Here is a 17,361-nt window from a genome sequence, read left to right as displayed (position 1 = left end):
ATGCCATGAAGGTGAACGAAGGGAAATGCGAAGTCCTGCATGTCATGAACACTCCCGTCTCTCAGCTGGGTCAGCCTGACTGATGGCACGCTCTAGATTACGTACATCATTTGACAAATACTTGGGACAGGGATTTCAGACAGTAACAACATGTTAAGTCAGCTTTGGATCTCCACTCTGATTGCAGGCATTGTGGAAATACCAACCCAGAATTTAAGCAAACAGCAAAAGATTGCCTTTAAATGAAAAAGGAACAGAAAAACATGCTTCTCTGTTTATATTTCATTTCTCAGCTATCACCTACGCTGTTTTATCTTCTCGCTTTTAAAAATAGTACTCCAAGTAAAAAGCATTAATTTTAAATTTCAATTTAACTGTAGTCCCCTCCTTTAAAAAAAAAACAAACCAGTAATAGCAAAAGAAAACACAAGACTTTTAGACAAACAGGTTTATAAGGTTTATTTTCCATTGCACATACATGGATTATATACAAGTTAGTAACATAAGTTACTTCTTAATTTTCTAAAAGATTGTTACAGCAAACACTTGCCATTTTAAAACATCAAGTCAGAAATCAATCTAAGAAGGTAAATATAACAATATTTTAAAACCAAAACAAATTGCACTTTGTTAGGGAGAGTCAAATACAGGTTTGTCTATATGCTGTAACAAATGATATAGCAGGTAATATTACAGTTAGAAGTAGCTCTTGCAGTCCATTTGTACATTAATAATTCATTTCAATTTTACTTAATTAAAAACTGGATATTTCAAAGACTTTCTCTTCCTCCTAGTATTCATCACATGAAATGCACTAGCAACTAAGTCTTTATACAATTGCTATTCAAATATAAGAACACAACCACACCTGAAAATAAGGAAAAAAACTAAAACGTATTGATTTTACATGTATCATGAGATGAAAAGTATGGAAAGTGTTCAGCAATAAAGCCCTGTCCACTACTTACATAAAAGAAGATTTTAAAAAATAATCACTGCACACCATACAAAGGGTAGGGTCATACTGTAATTTCTAAGTCTCCTGTAACAGTAATATTCTTCATTACTGTTCACAGATGAGCGTTTCCATAGCAAACCTGTTCTCAAAGTGTCGAATCTTTCGGCAATTGACGGCTTCACGCTTCTGAATTCCTGTTTGGATTAATAAAGAACAACGGAGGGTAAACAGAAAGAAGAGGAGATGAGGTACATCAGAGACATAAGTGTTTTCACATGTTCTATAAGAAGATGTCACCAGAAATCAGAACTCCCCCTTTTCGATCTCCCTCTCAGAGGAGACACACACAGGCACATACTCGTACTTAAAACACCAACAGGCAATGATCCTGAAGGTGTGGTGAACCGAACTGCAGTACTGGTTTAGTTAAAACCAACCTGCCAACGCCCCCCCCACTGGCTAGTTATAACCCAGATCAGTTCCCAATCTCACTTTCTGTGCATCTGTAAAAACGCTTGTAGGGACATGAGAGAGGGAACAGCAAAGGAATAAACCACTACAGGCAAAAAAGAGTGGACTAGTAGTATTTAAACAACATCACCCTGGAATCAGGGAAAGACAGAAATTAAACAAATTTTAGCCGAACTAATGCTCACTGCCAACCTATGCTCATCATTTATTACCACAGGATCAACATACTGAATTTTGAATTGGATTTTGCTATTAAAACCTTTTCATTTTTAAACTTTGTTCTAAATTACTTTTATAAAATGTATTTCTTTTCCTCGTTTTCCCAACCAGTCGGGTCCAACAATATGACTAAAGCCATTAAACTGCTTCAGTGTGCACTTGCACATCCCATATAGTTAAAAATAAAAAAAAAAAAAAAAGAAGCAAGTCTGAGTAAAATCCGAGTGCAAATTTTAAACCAATATTTAATAGCTTGTCAAGACTCTTCCAAGTGATGTTTTTCAAATATTTTCCATGAAGGAATACCAAGCACTCAACTCTCCTGTGAAGACAACTCTTACTCACATTCCACTGATGCAAATAGAAAGACGTGGACTAATTTATAGATGGCTTCAATGACAAGAAGAACGTGCAATGCTGTACTTGGACTACAAAGCTATGGCTTCTCATGTATTAAAGGGGTTTTTTTTGTTGTTTTGACAGGGTGGGTCAAGAAACAAGATTAAAGAAAAGCATCAGTGAAAACCTGAACCCCAGAAAACATACCCATGCATACACACACACTTTAGCAGCTCCTAGCTCACTGGGGCCTTGAGCACTTTTGCACAATAAAATGACTTATATCCATACCTACACAGAAAATATCAGATGTACTTAAGCCCACAGAGCCAGTTACTGCAATAAGCAACCCTTGCTTTAATAAGAGTCATTCCTTTCAACACAACCAAGCCTATTTATTGAACTCAAGCAGCATTGAACTTTCTGCCAACACAAAAAGATCGCAGGAGGAACATTTACCTTTCATGGCTTCTTTGCGCTGTAGTTTATAGGTTTCCTTGCCACGGCAGAGGCGGTAAATAAAGAATCCCAGCTGATCCACATTTTCAATGCGATCAGTAACAATCATCTGTTCATGAATCAAATAGGACTGAGGCAAGTATGTTCCAGCCTGGTTGAACAAAAATGTAACAGCTCTGTCAAAAGCCATCTCTTCGTGGCCTAAGTACACAAACGCTTTGCAGTGTGTTTCTTTAACATGGCTGTGACATACCTTCTTTGAATTCTTTCAAAACATTTATGACCCACAGAATTTTATTCTAAATGTGCAAACACGACTGCACTGCACTACAGAAATACGTAATTATTATATTCAAAAAGGTCACAAAAATTCCACTGATGTATACATCCACCGCCCTCCTGCTGCAGTAACGTCAGTCTTCAGCAGAGAAGAAGTGTTTCCTCCCAGAAACACCCACTGTCATGGATCAGTCCTGCACTTATCATCCAAAGTTTTCACTTAATTAACAACAGCCCAACAGATTGCAGTGGGAACTACTCCCAAACAGGAGTTGGAAGAAGCATGCTCTACATATTCACAGCGTGGGTCACAACTCTCAAGCCAAATGCAAGACGAGACCATCTATCCCCATAAGTTATCATGGTGACTCCCACATTGTTTATATGGCAAGGTATTAGAAAGCCATGGTGGTCTATCAGGGGTTTTAAGGCTATACACTGAAAAAGGGAAGAGCCATGACAACACGCAAAGGCTTCCCAAGCCTTTCTGGTCCCTTCAGTGTTATTTTGCCACAGCTGAAACAATGGAGGAACCCTGCTCTGCACACACCTCGCTCTACACGGCTGAAATGCACATACTTGGCTATCAGCCAATTTCCTAATACTGCCACTGGTAAATGATCATCAACTTTTTTGAAATATTACTTCATTTAAGAAATCCTGTTAGTATGATTCTATTTTATGGCAGCAGAGAAAGTGTTGCTTGCTTTATAAAAATAAAATTATCACTTATTAAGGAAACAAATTTAACTTCTGTGGTGAAAGATCACTATTTTTCATTGACAATAAACAACTTGAAATTTCCATTGCAAAACAAGACTGTCTTTCCAATCCGAGCATCATGTTCAGAAGAAGCTGATTAAATGCTATTCTTTTCAGTAAAGAAAGAAAAGGACTGAACAAAATTCTCTTTAAATTATAAAAATTTTCCTCAGCTTGTCCTATGAGGAAAACAGCAGCAATTTTTTTTCTTTAAATAAGAGCTTGGAAAACTTCACACTCCCAAATTATCCCACTCATTATCTGGTAATTAAATCACTGTAAATTACTGTATCTTAACCCCAGCATCTCAAATGTCAGGAGAGAGCCCCAAGGGAGCCCCAGAGCAAAGCAGCAGTGCAGGGCACCGGCAGGGTGGGCAGCAGCACTGAGGACTTGGGGCATCCTGCGAGGACACTCCTGGGCTCATGCCCTCCAACGGCAGGCCCTCCTGGGACGCTCTGGACCCAGCTGAGGGGTGCAAGAGGAGTGGGAGCTCAGTGCAGGAATCTCCTCTGCCCAGCTGCTGCAGGAGCGACTACCCAGCAGTGGGATCCAGTACAGCCACAAATATCATCATCTTTGAGACGTTCTGTGCATCACATATGGTTAAAATTGGCCAGTTGGCTCAACAACAGGAATGAGGTGGATGAACAGATATACCTGGGCTTCAGCCTTGTTTCCCAGGATAAGGAGGCCTTTCACTGTCCACATACTCAGGCAAACCGTATCAGTATATAGAAATGTGTATCTTTAGGCCAAAATTATGGCTTTTTTTAAAAAGCAGAACAGCCCAGAGCAGCTCCATTTTCATAAAATGCCCTCTGCATGTATTCAGAGCTCATTTTAATGAAACGAGCACTTTAGTTTCATATATTTTTTTCCTTGTGCAACCAGTGGGACTGCAAGACAGTAAACAGAGATTTACTCACTTTCTGCATCTGCAGAATAGTTTCCCAAATTTCAGTTACAAAATATTCAGCCTGATTTTCTGAGACATCAAATGCCCACAGCTTTTTGTTAATACAATGAGAATTAAACGGATGTCTTGTAAAATTAGGGCACTCACTGTTGGGGACAATGATCAAAACAGTTTGCTTTTGCACAGATTTTCAATTAAATGCGTGATGCCTGGTTATCCTCTTACTTGTAAACAAGTTTATTTGATTTAGTACTAATGACAAACTAGGAAATTAACAGATTTTAGTAGTGGAATTTGTGTTAACTGAAAATTGAAACGAAACAGCATACACAAAGTAAAAAAATACGGGATCACCGAGTTTACAGACACCACCTCATCCTTATGTACAGGAAGTAAAAGTGCCAGTCTCAAAATAGGCAGCAAAAAAGCAGCAGAGGACTTGTGAAGTCATTCTTCACATGAAATTTATTTATATACACGAACCACTCACAAGTGGCTAAAATGCTTCCTGGAGTCCTAATTTCAAAGCCTTGTTTGAAAGATGTAAACCCAAAGATGATACTAACAATTCTGAAGTTACAAAAGCCCGGTAAAATAAAATTTAAAACACTCTTCCCAAATCTTAGACACAAGTTAGTTTATCAGCTAGCTCTCTTCCCCAGCCAGGGGGGTTGTAAGGAAACCAGAAGGCTGAAAAACAAGATAAATACTATTTAAATCTGCATTAAAAGCATACATATGTAAGAGTCAAAAAAAAAAAAAAAGATAATGATTCACATTAAATTAGTAAAAAACCCCATTAGATTATCTGCTTTGGCCTCCTCAATTTCACAGGCCATTACGTTTTACCCAGTTACTACTGCTAACAGAACGACGTGTCCCCATGGTGGCAACAAGCCGGCCAGCACCAGCACCACAAGCCTGGCAGTAGTATTCAATTATCAAACCCTGCTGGGAAGAGATTAAGAGCTCCCACAACGTTATACGGAAAACTCATGTTCAGTTGTTTAGCAACTGTGGTACCTCAGTTCTTTCCACAGTCCTTGTTTTTAGGAAAATTAATCTTGTTCTGAAGGTCTGGTACTTGCAGATCCAGGAATCTGGCTATACTAAAAACTCTCTTGCTTAAATGGGCTTTGCTAATCATACAATCCAAATCCTGATCACTCCTACAAAACCTCCCTGGAAGCAGAAAGATCCATCTTAAAGCTGCTGGAAGCCTTATGAACTTGCATGCAGCACTAGTCCATCACACGTAGTGGCACATCTAATTTCCCTGAGCATGCACAGCAGATCCAAAACACCTCACGTACATCACCCCCAAGCCACTGGACCAGTTTGAAGTAGGGGCCAACCCTAGGGACCTGTGCTTTGAATAATGCCTATGTTAAAAAGATTTCACAGTATATCTACTTCAGGCCTCTCAGCTAACCAGTCTTAGTCCTGCGCATACATGCTTTATTTTAGTCACAATGGATTATAAATGAAAAACCACATAGAACAATATCAAAGAGTCTAGGTACACCACATTTACACAATTTTGTCGGCCAAATTTGTAGCATCAAAGAACAAAATCAGGTTTGTTTGCCTTCCTCTGAATTAGTAATTCTTTCATGACTGTAGTTAACTAACTAAGAAGGTTATCGACTTTTTTCTCTCTTTGCAAAGATCTCTAGTGATGAGTTAACTTTCTAAACACGTGCGTCTTGTATAAAGGTCAAGAATTCTGGCCCCCCCAAAAAAAAGAAACAATGCTCTTTTTTCCCTGTCTTAAGAACAAATTACTTATGATTTAACCATACCTTGATGTTGATGAGCAGCTCCAGGAAATTTTTTGGCGGCATAACAACTGAAGTGTTCAGAGGAATCACATAGCATTTATCCAGGCTAAGGTCAAGATAGGCAGTGAGTCTCTGTTGAGGAAGTATTTATTTTAATCAAAATAACAAGAACATCAGAAAATTCACATACAGGCTTTGCTAAACTGCTATTGCTTCATGTTGTTCTTCAAATTACTGTTTTCTTCACTATAAAGTCTGTCCAACAAAACCCAATTTGAGAGCAGGTAAGTGCAGAAAGAAAAGGCGGTCCTGATGAGAGTTTAAATCTATGACAGGGATTTGTGCAAGGCAGCAGGCAATAAGCAGCTCAAATGCACTACAGTAATGAAATTACAAAGGTGTATCTGAGCTGTTAGGGAATGAAGTACAGTATTCATTTATTCCTAGTGCCTGCATTTTGAAACAACAGGGCAAAAACCTTGCTCTAATCTCCATGCTTTTATATTTTGTTATAGTGTAAAGGGGAAAAGCTGCTGGTAAGAACAAAATATAGAAGGAAAAATTACTGTTACAGATAATGCAACAAAAATCCTTTTATTTTCAAAAATACTACTGCCTTGAAGGGTTAATGATTATTCATAGCTGAATTATTATCTTTATAGTACTTGAACTGCACTATTTGCCATTATTTGATAAAAACAGAAATATAAAAGCCCAGGGAATTATCTTGATGAATCCTATGGTTCTGTTCACTGAGCTGGGTTTTATTGCATCTGTTCTTGCTAAAGACAACATTATCTCAAGCTGCTGAAAGCTGTAAGGCTGTGCACGTATATAAAATACTGAGCACCAAGAGCCTAACAGTCAAAAGAGTACCAGGACAGCAATCATCAGTGCAACTAATCTCATTACATGGGAGTAAGTGCTGTGCCTATGGCAAATGATCCTTGCACTGACCTTTAGAGCGAAGCCTTAAGCCCATTAAATCAAAAAGTAAATTTCTAATACTATATTGTTCCTATTCACTTCTTACATGCTGCTTTTTTTTCCTGGTTTTCCCTCTTTAGAGGCTTTGCTTTAACTCTTAACAGAAGCTCCCTAAATATATTCAGGAGTATTTTTTAAATTACATAGCTCAAGCAAGCAATGTTTTCCTCCAAATCTGGTTATGAATATTTGATAGATAGCACTCATTTTGCCTAGAAAACTTGAAACTCTGAAGTTTGCATAAAAAATAGGACACTTTCCTATTCTTCTTTTTCAGCCTTACTTAAAAAAGCTGTTCAGTGAAGTCTTCAAATGTTCACAGAAATTTAGCTTCCTGAAAACAAGCTGTAGAACATTTCATCACCAGCAGGCAGCTTCCATCAGGCTGATAGAGAAAAGAAGGGCTTCTAATTGTTTTACAGCTCTCTTGTTAATACCGAGAGCTGCAGGCTCATCAGCTGCCTTACCAAAGATTTATTACCACGATTCCTATCAATCAAAGTTGTTTCTACAAAAAAAAAAGAAAAAAAGAAACAGCTAAAAGTGCCTTGATACCTGGTTCAGTGCCTTTAGGAATCACAGTAGCGCGAGGTGCACAAGGAAAATTTAGCTTCTGCTAGGCTTCCTACAGCATCTGGAAAATGAGCTCTCCTCCACGGTCAGTCAGCTGGTCGCTTCCTTCCTTTCTGCTGCCGCTTTGGGGGTTTAGAGCTATGCTACAAGAGCAATCTTGGGGGGGGCCTGAACATACCTAGTGATGTCAGATGCAATCAGCCCCTGCAAGTTAAGGTCACAGCTATGACAGCCCTTCCTAAACTTCCCTCGGCACCACAGCAGTTAGTCAAATTCTGGCTTGGTGGACTTAGCACAGCAAGAACTATATTCTCTTTACTTCCTCATACAAAGGAAAGGAAATAGCTCCAAGATTTTTTCCCTTTCTAAAAACAGAACTGTATTTGCAAATGGTGGTTTACAAACTATCTCATGATGACTGTGTAACGCTGCACTTTGTATGCCCGGTTAATAATTGCTTGCAGCCTGCTGCTGATCAAAACATTTCTGCTGCCTCCTCCACCCTCTGCTTTCCCCCACCACAGCAATTAGGGAGTACTTTTATCAGGATGACTGAGGGGGAACATTTTTTGAGTTTTAAATGCTTTCAGTTTCTTCAGAAATATTTCTTACCCGGTGGAAGTCATGGACGATATCAGCAGGATCACTATCAGCAAATTCAGGGACAGGCACACTGATAAATTCAACATCTTCCTCCTCCAGGATCTGAATATTTTGCTCAATTGTGTGGTAGCGAGCACTCTGAGCCTCTGCCCCAGGCTCAGGTAGACTTAAGCCATCTTCAATGTACTTTATTCCGCAGAAATACACACCACCCTGCTAAAAATAGTAAACAACCCAGCAACAAAAACATCAGTAGCCTTGTTAGAAGTTTAAAACTAATATTCTCAAAGCACTGTGGAGAAGAAAAACTTGTCAGACTAGATGAAATGTTTTCCCTTTAATTTGATTCATACACCGAAGCAGGAGCGAGTTGCTATCTACAACAGGACCATGGGTAAAACCTTGATTGTACTGAACCCAGAGGGAGTCCTTCCCTGGAGTTCAAGAAAAACAGGATCCCAAAAGTAAGTTCTTAAAATCTAGTCTCCTATTTTCCATCCATTAGCTGTGGCACATTGCATCTTAGTTTTAGAAAGACAATGAAGTTCCTACATCTATATTTATGCATATTATTGTTATTATTACTAAATTATGATTTAACTGCAGTCAATAATTACAATTTAAGACATTGAAATTGGTCATGCAAATCACCTTTAAAAGGCAAGTCTAATTCTGAATTTGGTCCTGCTTGCAGCAGGGGCTCGGACTAGACTACTTCAAGAGTTTCCTTCCAACCTTAATTATTCTGTGAAGTTGCTTAGTTTTGCAATACTTCAGAAGTTTTGAAAGTCAGTTTCTAAAATAAATTATTTTTTGTTTTCAACAGTTTTGAAAGACAAAAAGGTAATAAAAAGAATTTAAAACAACCGATCTGTGTCATTCTCTCACAGTACACATGGCAGGTTACCTAAGTGAAGTGCAAAATAAAGTGCTGAGTCAGAGGAAGTAATTTACCAAATTTACAGGCCAGATAGTTTTAGAAACATACAACTAATGCATATTCACATGCCATCTATTTAAATTTTACATTGAAAACATGCCTTCAGCGCAATGTTAGCTCAATTCCTGAATGTTTCCTTCAATGCAGATCTGACTCACAACCAAGTACCACAGGTTTGAATTAAACAGCACTTTCCATTTCAGGTAGCTGGCATGTGAAAGGTGGAGCACTGCAGTGCTAAGCGCAGATGAAACATGCATTACTAACACAGCAAGCCTTCAGCTACTCTGAACTTGTTAATCCACCAAGATATGCTATGCTGTTTAAGCACCATTTGCAACACTACTGCTCCCCTGTAAATTAGGTTAATGTGACAGCCAAAGTGACTATAAACTGCAAGTTCAGCTAGAATTTCTCATGTTTAATTACTCTGCCTTCTATGTTAGCAGCTACTAAAATGGGGAAAAAAAATCCTGGTAGCAGGGACAAGAACACAGAATTTCTACCTTGTATTTAATGTGCACTAAACACTGGGCTATAGGGATTCATGTTTTGCTTATACTCTCCCTTTCTGATCCTGTGAATCTTGCAACCCCAGCAGTTTCTGAAGGAGGGAGAGTGTGCTCGTACCACCTGGACAACAGCCCAGCACATCCAGCGCTCCCCAGTGACAATTGCCCCCAAGAAAGACAATATTTAACTCAGATCTCCCATGTTTCAGGTAAATGCTCCACTTCCCCACCACCACTGCTTTTACGAGGCTCCTCTTGCAGCAGTGCCATTTGTTAAAGACTGAAAATACAGTTTATCAGAGGTCTAATCTCGTCAGCATGGATTAGACTTGACAGAGCATGTTTAACCACGTTGACTGCGCTTCTCCCAAGTCCCCTTCAGGGCCTGTATTTCTTATCCCTGTGGAGGCTAGGAATGAGGACAGACACTGCACTGCTTTGACAAGCAGTCCCTTTCCTGTGTGTTAGCAGTACCGCATGCATATAGGAAATCTGGGGTCAAACACGGAGGCTTTTGAGGGGTTAATCCACCTCCAGTATTACACACTGCGAAACAGGAGACAGAGCAGGTGAAAATCTGGGACACCGCTGGGGTTCCTAAACCCAAGTCCTATTTAGATAGAATCTTTTCTCTGCAAAGTAAGGTTTTCAAAAGCGTTGCTGTCTTTTATTTGCCAGCTTCGTCCCTACCCTCCTCTGCCAACAGGTAACTTCAGAGCAGGTGAAACACTGTGCCTTTAGAAAAGCTGAAGTTTTAGAAAGATAAAGATAGGAGTAGCATGGCTATTGGGTTTAGTCTGTTGGTCTTCTTCCCTCTCCTAAATGTAAGGCGTAACAGAGTAAAACACAACCCTCCCATAACAAAATGTATTTGACTTACCTGGAATGCAAAATATTTGTACAGATAGGCACCACCCAGGATCACACCAGCCAGCATAAAGGCCAATCCGAAGCACATGCACCAGCACCAGGCCCTCCTCTGCCCAACAGGCACAGCATCCTCAGGGTCCTGAAATGCATCAAAGACCTTCAACGCACCATTCCCAAGACACATATGATAGCAGATAGTTCAGGCCCAGCAAGTACAAAGATTGCATCCATGAGAAAAGACTATATGTACTTTATCACCATTGTTTGGAAACGTATTTTATTTGGTAAAGTTTAAAACAGACCTATTTACGTTGAGGTTTAGGAAAACTTAGTACTAACGCTCACTTTTAATGCTATCATCACTGACTAAATCATTAGGCTTAAGATTTAAGGAAGACAAAAATCTAATCTCCGAAGGTACCTAATAACACAGTGAGCCACTTCTCAGATTGCAGACAGAAAAATACCCCTTCTCTAGCAACCTCCATGCAACTACAGCAGAGCGAGGAAGTCAATTCAGAAAGGTCAGATTATTTTTTATCTTGGTATATGCAATTTAAGTGAACCTGAAGAACCAACAAAAGATCAAAGGTAACAAGAACAGCAAAATATATCCTTTCCTATGTTGTTCCATCAGGAAGAAAGAGGCTTTACCACCTCTTTGCTGGCAGAATAATAAGAGTGGGAATGAAAAAAAGATGCTTTGTAAGCTGTAGTTAAAGAACTTTTCTGCTCTAAGACAGCACTGGCCCTGCCTCACTCTATTTGCTGTGAATGTTATGCTAAAAGAATGATAGGATGTTTCCCCTTTGGGGCACTAGTTTGCATAACCACACAGTCCCCATAGGCACCCTATGCAATAAACTGCTGCTTGCAAAATCTTTCCTCTATCAGCCACATCACAACGCTTTTTCCTCCCCCAAGTGTTTGCATAACTCACATCCAAAAAAAAAAGAAAACAAAACAAAACAATCCAACACCCCCCCCCCATGTTTGAGTCACCCACTTCCAAGCCATAATAATCCTGGGAAAATATCAGAATTCAAATAAATACAAAGCAATTCATTACCGCTGTGCAACCAAAAAAAACAATAGGGTAGCATGATGACCAAGGCGAAATCATTACAACCAAATAAACAAAAAAAACCCCAAACAAGAAAATGGAGGAAGAGCATGAGAAGGAAGTGCTTGAATCGTCATCGACAGCTATGGTTGTCAGTCGATGTTCTGCCTCATGGGTTTTTTGCAGTATCTGCTAATTACAATGTTTTTCCACGTGAACAAAGTCGTGGGTGTAGTCTCCATGCTGCCTTGGTCCAGTGGGGAAGGAACGCCCCTCATCTGGCCGAAGCCATCTAAGCAAGTCTGACACTAAATGGAAAGAGGACCCTCCCTGTAAACAGTGGGGAAAAGAGGCGCTTCCTGAGAATGACTCATCCCAACCATCCCTGAGAGGCAGTAGTCTTTTGGAGGGACTTCTTTGCACTGATAAAGGGAGATTCCTTGGTTAACAAATTAGGTACCTAATTCACATGCAGCTAAAATTAGGTGACATGAAACCCACCTTTACAGTACTGCAATTATCTTCCACACAGAAGTGGCAATACAGCTTCTTTGCCAGGCAACAGCTGCCAAAATCTGATTCAGAAATATTTAGAGTCGAACTCCAAAGATATTTCACAGATTTTGTTTTGCATTACCTTGCAAACTACTGCAGTAAATCAGGCTGTGAAATCTCCATCTTTGGAGGTTTTCAAGACTCAACTAGACAAAGCCATGGCTGATCTTGCTTTGGCAACCATCCTGTTTCTAAAGGGAGGCTGGACTAGATTACTTCCAGAGGCCTCTTCCAAACCAACACTTCTGGGATACATTACAAGGCAAAGTGAAAGTGGCTAGAAAACAGTTGCCGTGGACTGAGAAAGCAGAATTAAAAGACAAGTAACAACTTTTAAAAGTTTTTACATTACTAATTATTTAAAAAATTCAGTGTAAAGAATTACAGGTTTACTAGCTGTGTGGTCTTCAACCTGGCTGTTTGCAAAGACTGAGAATAGAACATAATACCCATGGTAATCTAATTAACTTTCAGGTCAGGTTAAGATGCACTGTGGATTCTTCTATAAATCATCTCAATTATAAATCTAAACCAGGTAAAACAAGGATTTTTATTTTTATGTTGCCCCGTATCATTAGGTAACTATTTCCCTAGATATTTCAATGCATAAAGGACACCCAGTTGAAACTTTTTTAAATAGCTATCATTTAAATTGTTACAAGTTAATGTCAGAAAAATGGATAACAAACTGGCTCTGGGATACAATGCCAAAATACTCCCTAGTGAAGAATATAAAGAGTATCTTTATTCCTTCCCAGTGCTGCTTTTATTTCATCCCTGTTTTTTAAACTCCAAGCAGAAGTATCCATTAGTGGAATAACTGCCTCTGCCATTTTTACATCAGAAAGACTTACAAAATACGCATCTGGAAAATGGTGCAGAAGGCATACACAGCATGAACCTGGAAATTAATTTTGCATAAGCCACAAAAATAATTAGAAAAAGGAAAGTAACTTTTACAATTTTACCATGCTAGGAGGAACCTGAAGGACAAGTTTATCAGTATTCCACCCTAAGTAATTTTGCTTTGATATACAAGATGACAGATGTAAACAATACATTTAAACAACTCTTTAGATCCTCTACCAGCATTTTATTACTATTATTTTGAAGGCATCCCTAATGGTGGCACAGTAACATATTTTGTATTTGTAGCTGCCCATTGCATTGATTTGTCCATAGCCTACTGAAAACAGCACACCAAATTTAGAGCAAGAGTTCAAACCCACTTTAGCCTCTTGCTTAGGACAGTGCATCGAGGTGTTGCATCTCAGTACAGAGGAACCACAAGCACTAGGTAACACTGAAAACATTTTATGCTGTTGAAGGAGAACATAGAACTAACTTCCTCTTCTGAATCTGAAAAATAAGTACACCGTCAAGCAGTTTAAAACCACCTTAAATTAATATATTACAAATAACCCACTGAAACTAAATTATACTTATATTAGTAGCTGTACCATGGCTAAGCTGGCTAAGCTTTTGTATTGTTGCCATGACAGCTTAGTTCGGGCTGAATTGACCCAAAAGAGTAATTCATCCCTCACTATATAAATCTGACCCTCCGCACCGCAAGAGGAGAAAGTGCGACAGATGCTCACTCTCCTTCCAGGTGACTCATGTTCTGAAAGAAAAGAACATGAAGTGAAAGTGGATCCCCGCTAAGAGGAACAGTGCTGAATTAGTGCCTCTCCCCACATAGTTACAACCACGCTTTGTTCCCAGATAGCAGCACCAGCTTCTGAAGCCAGAGCACAAACATGAGATTGCAGCTTCACTGACTAATTTTTCTCTAGGTCAGCTTTCCACTGCCAGAGGTATCTGACAAAAGAAAGCAGCATGTACTTGAGATAAAGACTGACCTCTAAAAATATGCCTCTCTACTTTTGTGAGCAGCAATAATTAATCATTGCTGTTCCGGTCCTTTTCTATCCCCTCTTCTTCTTCATCCCTGCCCCGTGTAGTTCCAACTCCCTGGTGAATCCTCAACATTAAGATGATACCACAGAACTAATATTCTCTGATGCAAAATGCCTTAGGAGGAACTGGATGCAAGCCCAATACTGGCTTGTTTGCCTTGATGAGCCGATTGTTCTAATTGGAAAACATTTGATTAGCCCATTTCCCATGGACAAGACGTGAAACAGAAGCATCTCTCTGCCACTTGTACACTAAATCTTACAGTGTTAAAATTAATGGCTCAGAACTTCCCAACCTGAAAATAGCTTCAAGCTCTGCAGGAACAATTTTCCTGTAGATAGCAAGTGAGAAGCATCAAATTCTCTTTCATTTGAGATTTAAAGACGCTGGCAAGATTCTCTCAAACCGGTCATCTTCTCACAGAGAAATTGCAAAATGACTGCAGTTTTGAGTAAAGATCCCTTCATCAGTGACCACAGCAGCTAATGTGAAACTGCACTCTGTCTTCTTACTGGAACCATGGAAACACTCTGGAGATGGACAAATGATACCACAAACTATTTACCAAAGCACCTCTCAATTACAGAAATCTTCACAAAAACATATTTACAACAATTAGCATTAACTGTTCTGGAGTGGGTTAAAAAAAAAAACAACAAAGTTAAGAATCCCTAAACTTGCAAACGTTAGCAGTTATTAATGGCTACTGGCCACATATTCTCTCACTCTTTTCAGTTCAATTTTAACGCTACTTTTTTTTTTACTTTAAATAAATGCCAAATTTCAGAAGGACCAAATTCATATTTGGGGTAACATCACAAAATTCTTCTAAGCAACTCCAATACTGAGCCACAAATGTGTATAATTAGACTTGGTAATTACTTAGATTTTCCCCTTGTGGCTTTTTGTACATAGTGGAATGTAATTGCTTTAACATTATAAAAGTGAGGCAGTCTAAAAACTTACAAGGCATATGCCTAGTTCATATTAAAATGGGTGAGAAGATTATCAGACCTTGTTCCTATGCAGAAATTAAGGACACATCAATTATATGATTAAAAAAAATTTGTATGAATCAATTACGTAAGAATCCACCTAAATCAGATATGATGGATATGCTGTGGGGAGTCCAGAATATTGTATGACTGTTGTGCACCTATGCTGAAGACAATGGCCCAAATTTAAAAATAGATACAATAGCAATAAAAATAACTTTGGAAAGGGGAAATGTCTTTCAGAACCAACACGCAGTCTTTGATCCACAGAGAAACCAGATGCAGAGTATTACTGAGTATTCCAAATATAACTAAAAATGTCTGCAGTATAATACACAAACTGTCCATAATTACGCATCTAACATCATTCACATATATCATTCACATATATATACACACACACACACACATATAAAAGCTTAGAATTAGTGTGGGTAGAACTGGATGGAAGCTGTTCAGAACAGTTTTCTTCCGAGATCCTTTGCATGCCAGTTAGCTCACTCAGATGGACAGAATGCAGTGGGGCAGACTGAGCTTCCTAAAGCCAAATATTGACCAACTGCAGCTTTAACTAGTGGAATGGGGAGAAGGTAAGTTAATGATGACTCCCGGAAAGTGTTTCTTAATTAGGGAAGCTAAAAAATCTTGAAATAAAATACTGACCAAGGGCTGTATAAACTGTATTCTGTTGGTCAGGCTTGCCTGCCTTGACTTGTAAATCTGACATCTGTAGAAAAACCTCCCAAAGACAGTCAATTTAAAATGAACTTAATTTAGAAAGAGGTCTGCATTCCTCCCATGGTATTCCTGCCTGAAGACTGCTCCAAGCTGGGTATTCTATTTATTACTTGTTGCAGATGGGAAATAAAGGCAGGCTTTTGCAAGACTCCTCACTTGGCAGATGCTGCGAATCTGGAAGGCCATCATACTGATCTGCCTCTCAAGCAGCAATTTTATGCTTCCTAATAAAATTAAATATAAATTTTAAGTACAATGAACTTTTAACTTGCTAGTTGGAAAAACAGACTTTATATACAATAGATGCTTCAGAGACCTCTCGCTTATCACAAGGAGTGACGTATTCTTTCTACCCAGATGATGAAGCCTGAAAACAAGCTATGGTTGTTTATGTGCAGTTGATATCTGAACACTGCAACCCTTCCGTGGCAGCACTGCCAGCTCCTCTTCTGTCAAGACGGACAGGGACTTGTCCATCTGGCCAAAGGCTCTCTGCCTGAAGAACAGCATGAATACCAGACCTTAGTTCTGCTCGTTGCTTGCCGCAGCAAGCAGAATAGCTTGGATTACCAAGGAGATTAATTAATTAGAATTAACTGTTAGGCAGTTGGTACTGTTAACCTCTTCCTGCATTTCTAATATCTGTGTATGTTCTGTAAAGTAATATTGTAAATACAAAATCTGTTGTACAACACTAGGAAATCCAGTAGGAAGAAACTACATTCCAAAAGCCTTCCAAAGTCCAAGGTCATTTTCATATTAGCTGAACGCTACCTTTCACCAAATAATCGGGGTGTTTATTAAAAAATGAGGTGTCTGTCAAACGAGTCATTTCATGGTTCAAACGTCATAACCATCATGGAATAAAAACATTAATATAAGCAGCCAGCTCAAGATCATCTTAAAAAGGGAATCAGTGCTGGTGAGTAGGAAGGTAGCTGCATGTATTGGGAAAGATGGAGGCGAAGGGAGAACAAAAACAAATCAGAACACAGGCAAAAAAAGTGGACCAGGAAATTAGAGATAAACATGGTGGAACATGAAGATTTCAATTTCTCTGCAGGAAGTCAAGGAAAATTACAACTGTAAAGTGAATGTAAAGGATGTGAATCAGCAGTTCACCCACAGCTACGTGATAGAGGGACAATAAAAGAAGCATGTCTTGGAAGAGTAATCCTGCAACTCTTAACTGATGTGAGTAATCCCAATTTACCTAAACACTGCCTTCAACTTCTGAGATAAGAGATTACAGAACTTGATAGCAGCCAACAATTAAAGAGGATGGGTAAAGAAGAAGCCTATAACTATTTAGTCTGCTGCTTTGATTAAATTTGGGAGCAGTATTGTAAAGTGTTTATTTTTATTGTTAGCCTTGATCTTACATGGACTAGAAAGTGGAAAAAAGAAAAGAAAAAAAC

General features: G+C 39.0%; 1 protein-coding gene across 1 annotated transcript; it reads right to left on the bottom strand.

The window, feature by feature from the left end:
* Window positions 1-433: 433 nt before the first annotated feature.
* Window positions 434-10,811, bottom strand: ITM2B (integral membrane protein 2B). The gene is made up of 5 exons (XM_010296456.1): window positions 10,683-10,811; window positions 8,360-8,566; window positions 6,209-6,319; window positions 2,447-2,597; window positions 434-1,152 (listed from the first exon to the last, which is right to left on the bottom strand). The coding sequence occupies exons 1-5, from the start codon at window positions 10,758-10,760 to the stop codon at window positions 1,064-1,066; spliced, it is 636 nt and encodes a 211-aa protein (XP_010294758.1). The 5' UTR covers window positions 10,761-10,811; the 3' UTR covers window positions 434-1,063.
* Between the last annotated feature and the right edge of the window lie 6,550 nt (window positions 10,812-17,361).

Source organism: Phaethon lepturus, unplaced genomic scaffold (genome assembly GCF_000687285.1).
Source record: "Phaethon lepturus isolate BGI_N335 unplaced genomic scaffold, ASM68728v1 scaffold36161, whole genome shotgun sequence".
Classification (NCBI taxonomy): Eukaryota; Metazoa; Chordata; class Aves; order Phaethontiformes; family Phaethontidae; genus Phaethon; species Phaethon lepturus.
This window is presented reverse-complemented; position numbering and strand designations above follow the sequence as displayed.

Excerpts from the sequence above, each read along its gene's own strand:
- ITM2B (XM_010296456.1), bottom strand. The coding sequence starts at position 10,760 with ATGTGCTTCGGATTGGCCTTTATGCTGGCTGGTGTGATCCTGGGTGGT. Across the intron at positions 6,320-8,359 it reads TCGTCCATGACTTCCACCGG|AGACTCACTGCCTATCTTGA; the intron begins GTAAGAAATATT and ends CTTCCTCAACAG. Across the intron at positions 2,598-6,208 it reads AGCTGCTCATCAACATCAAG|GCTGGAACATACTTGCCTCA; the intron begins GTATGGTTAAAT and ends TTGTTCAACCAG.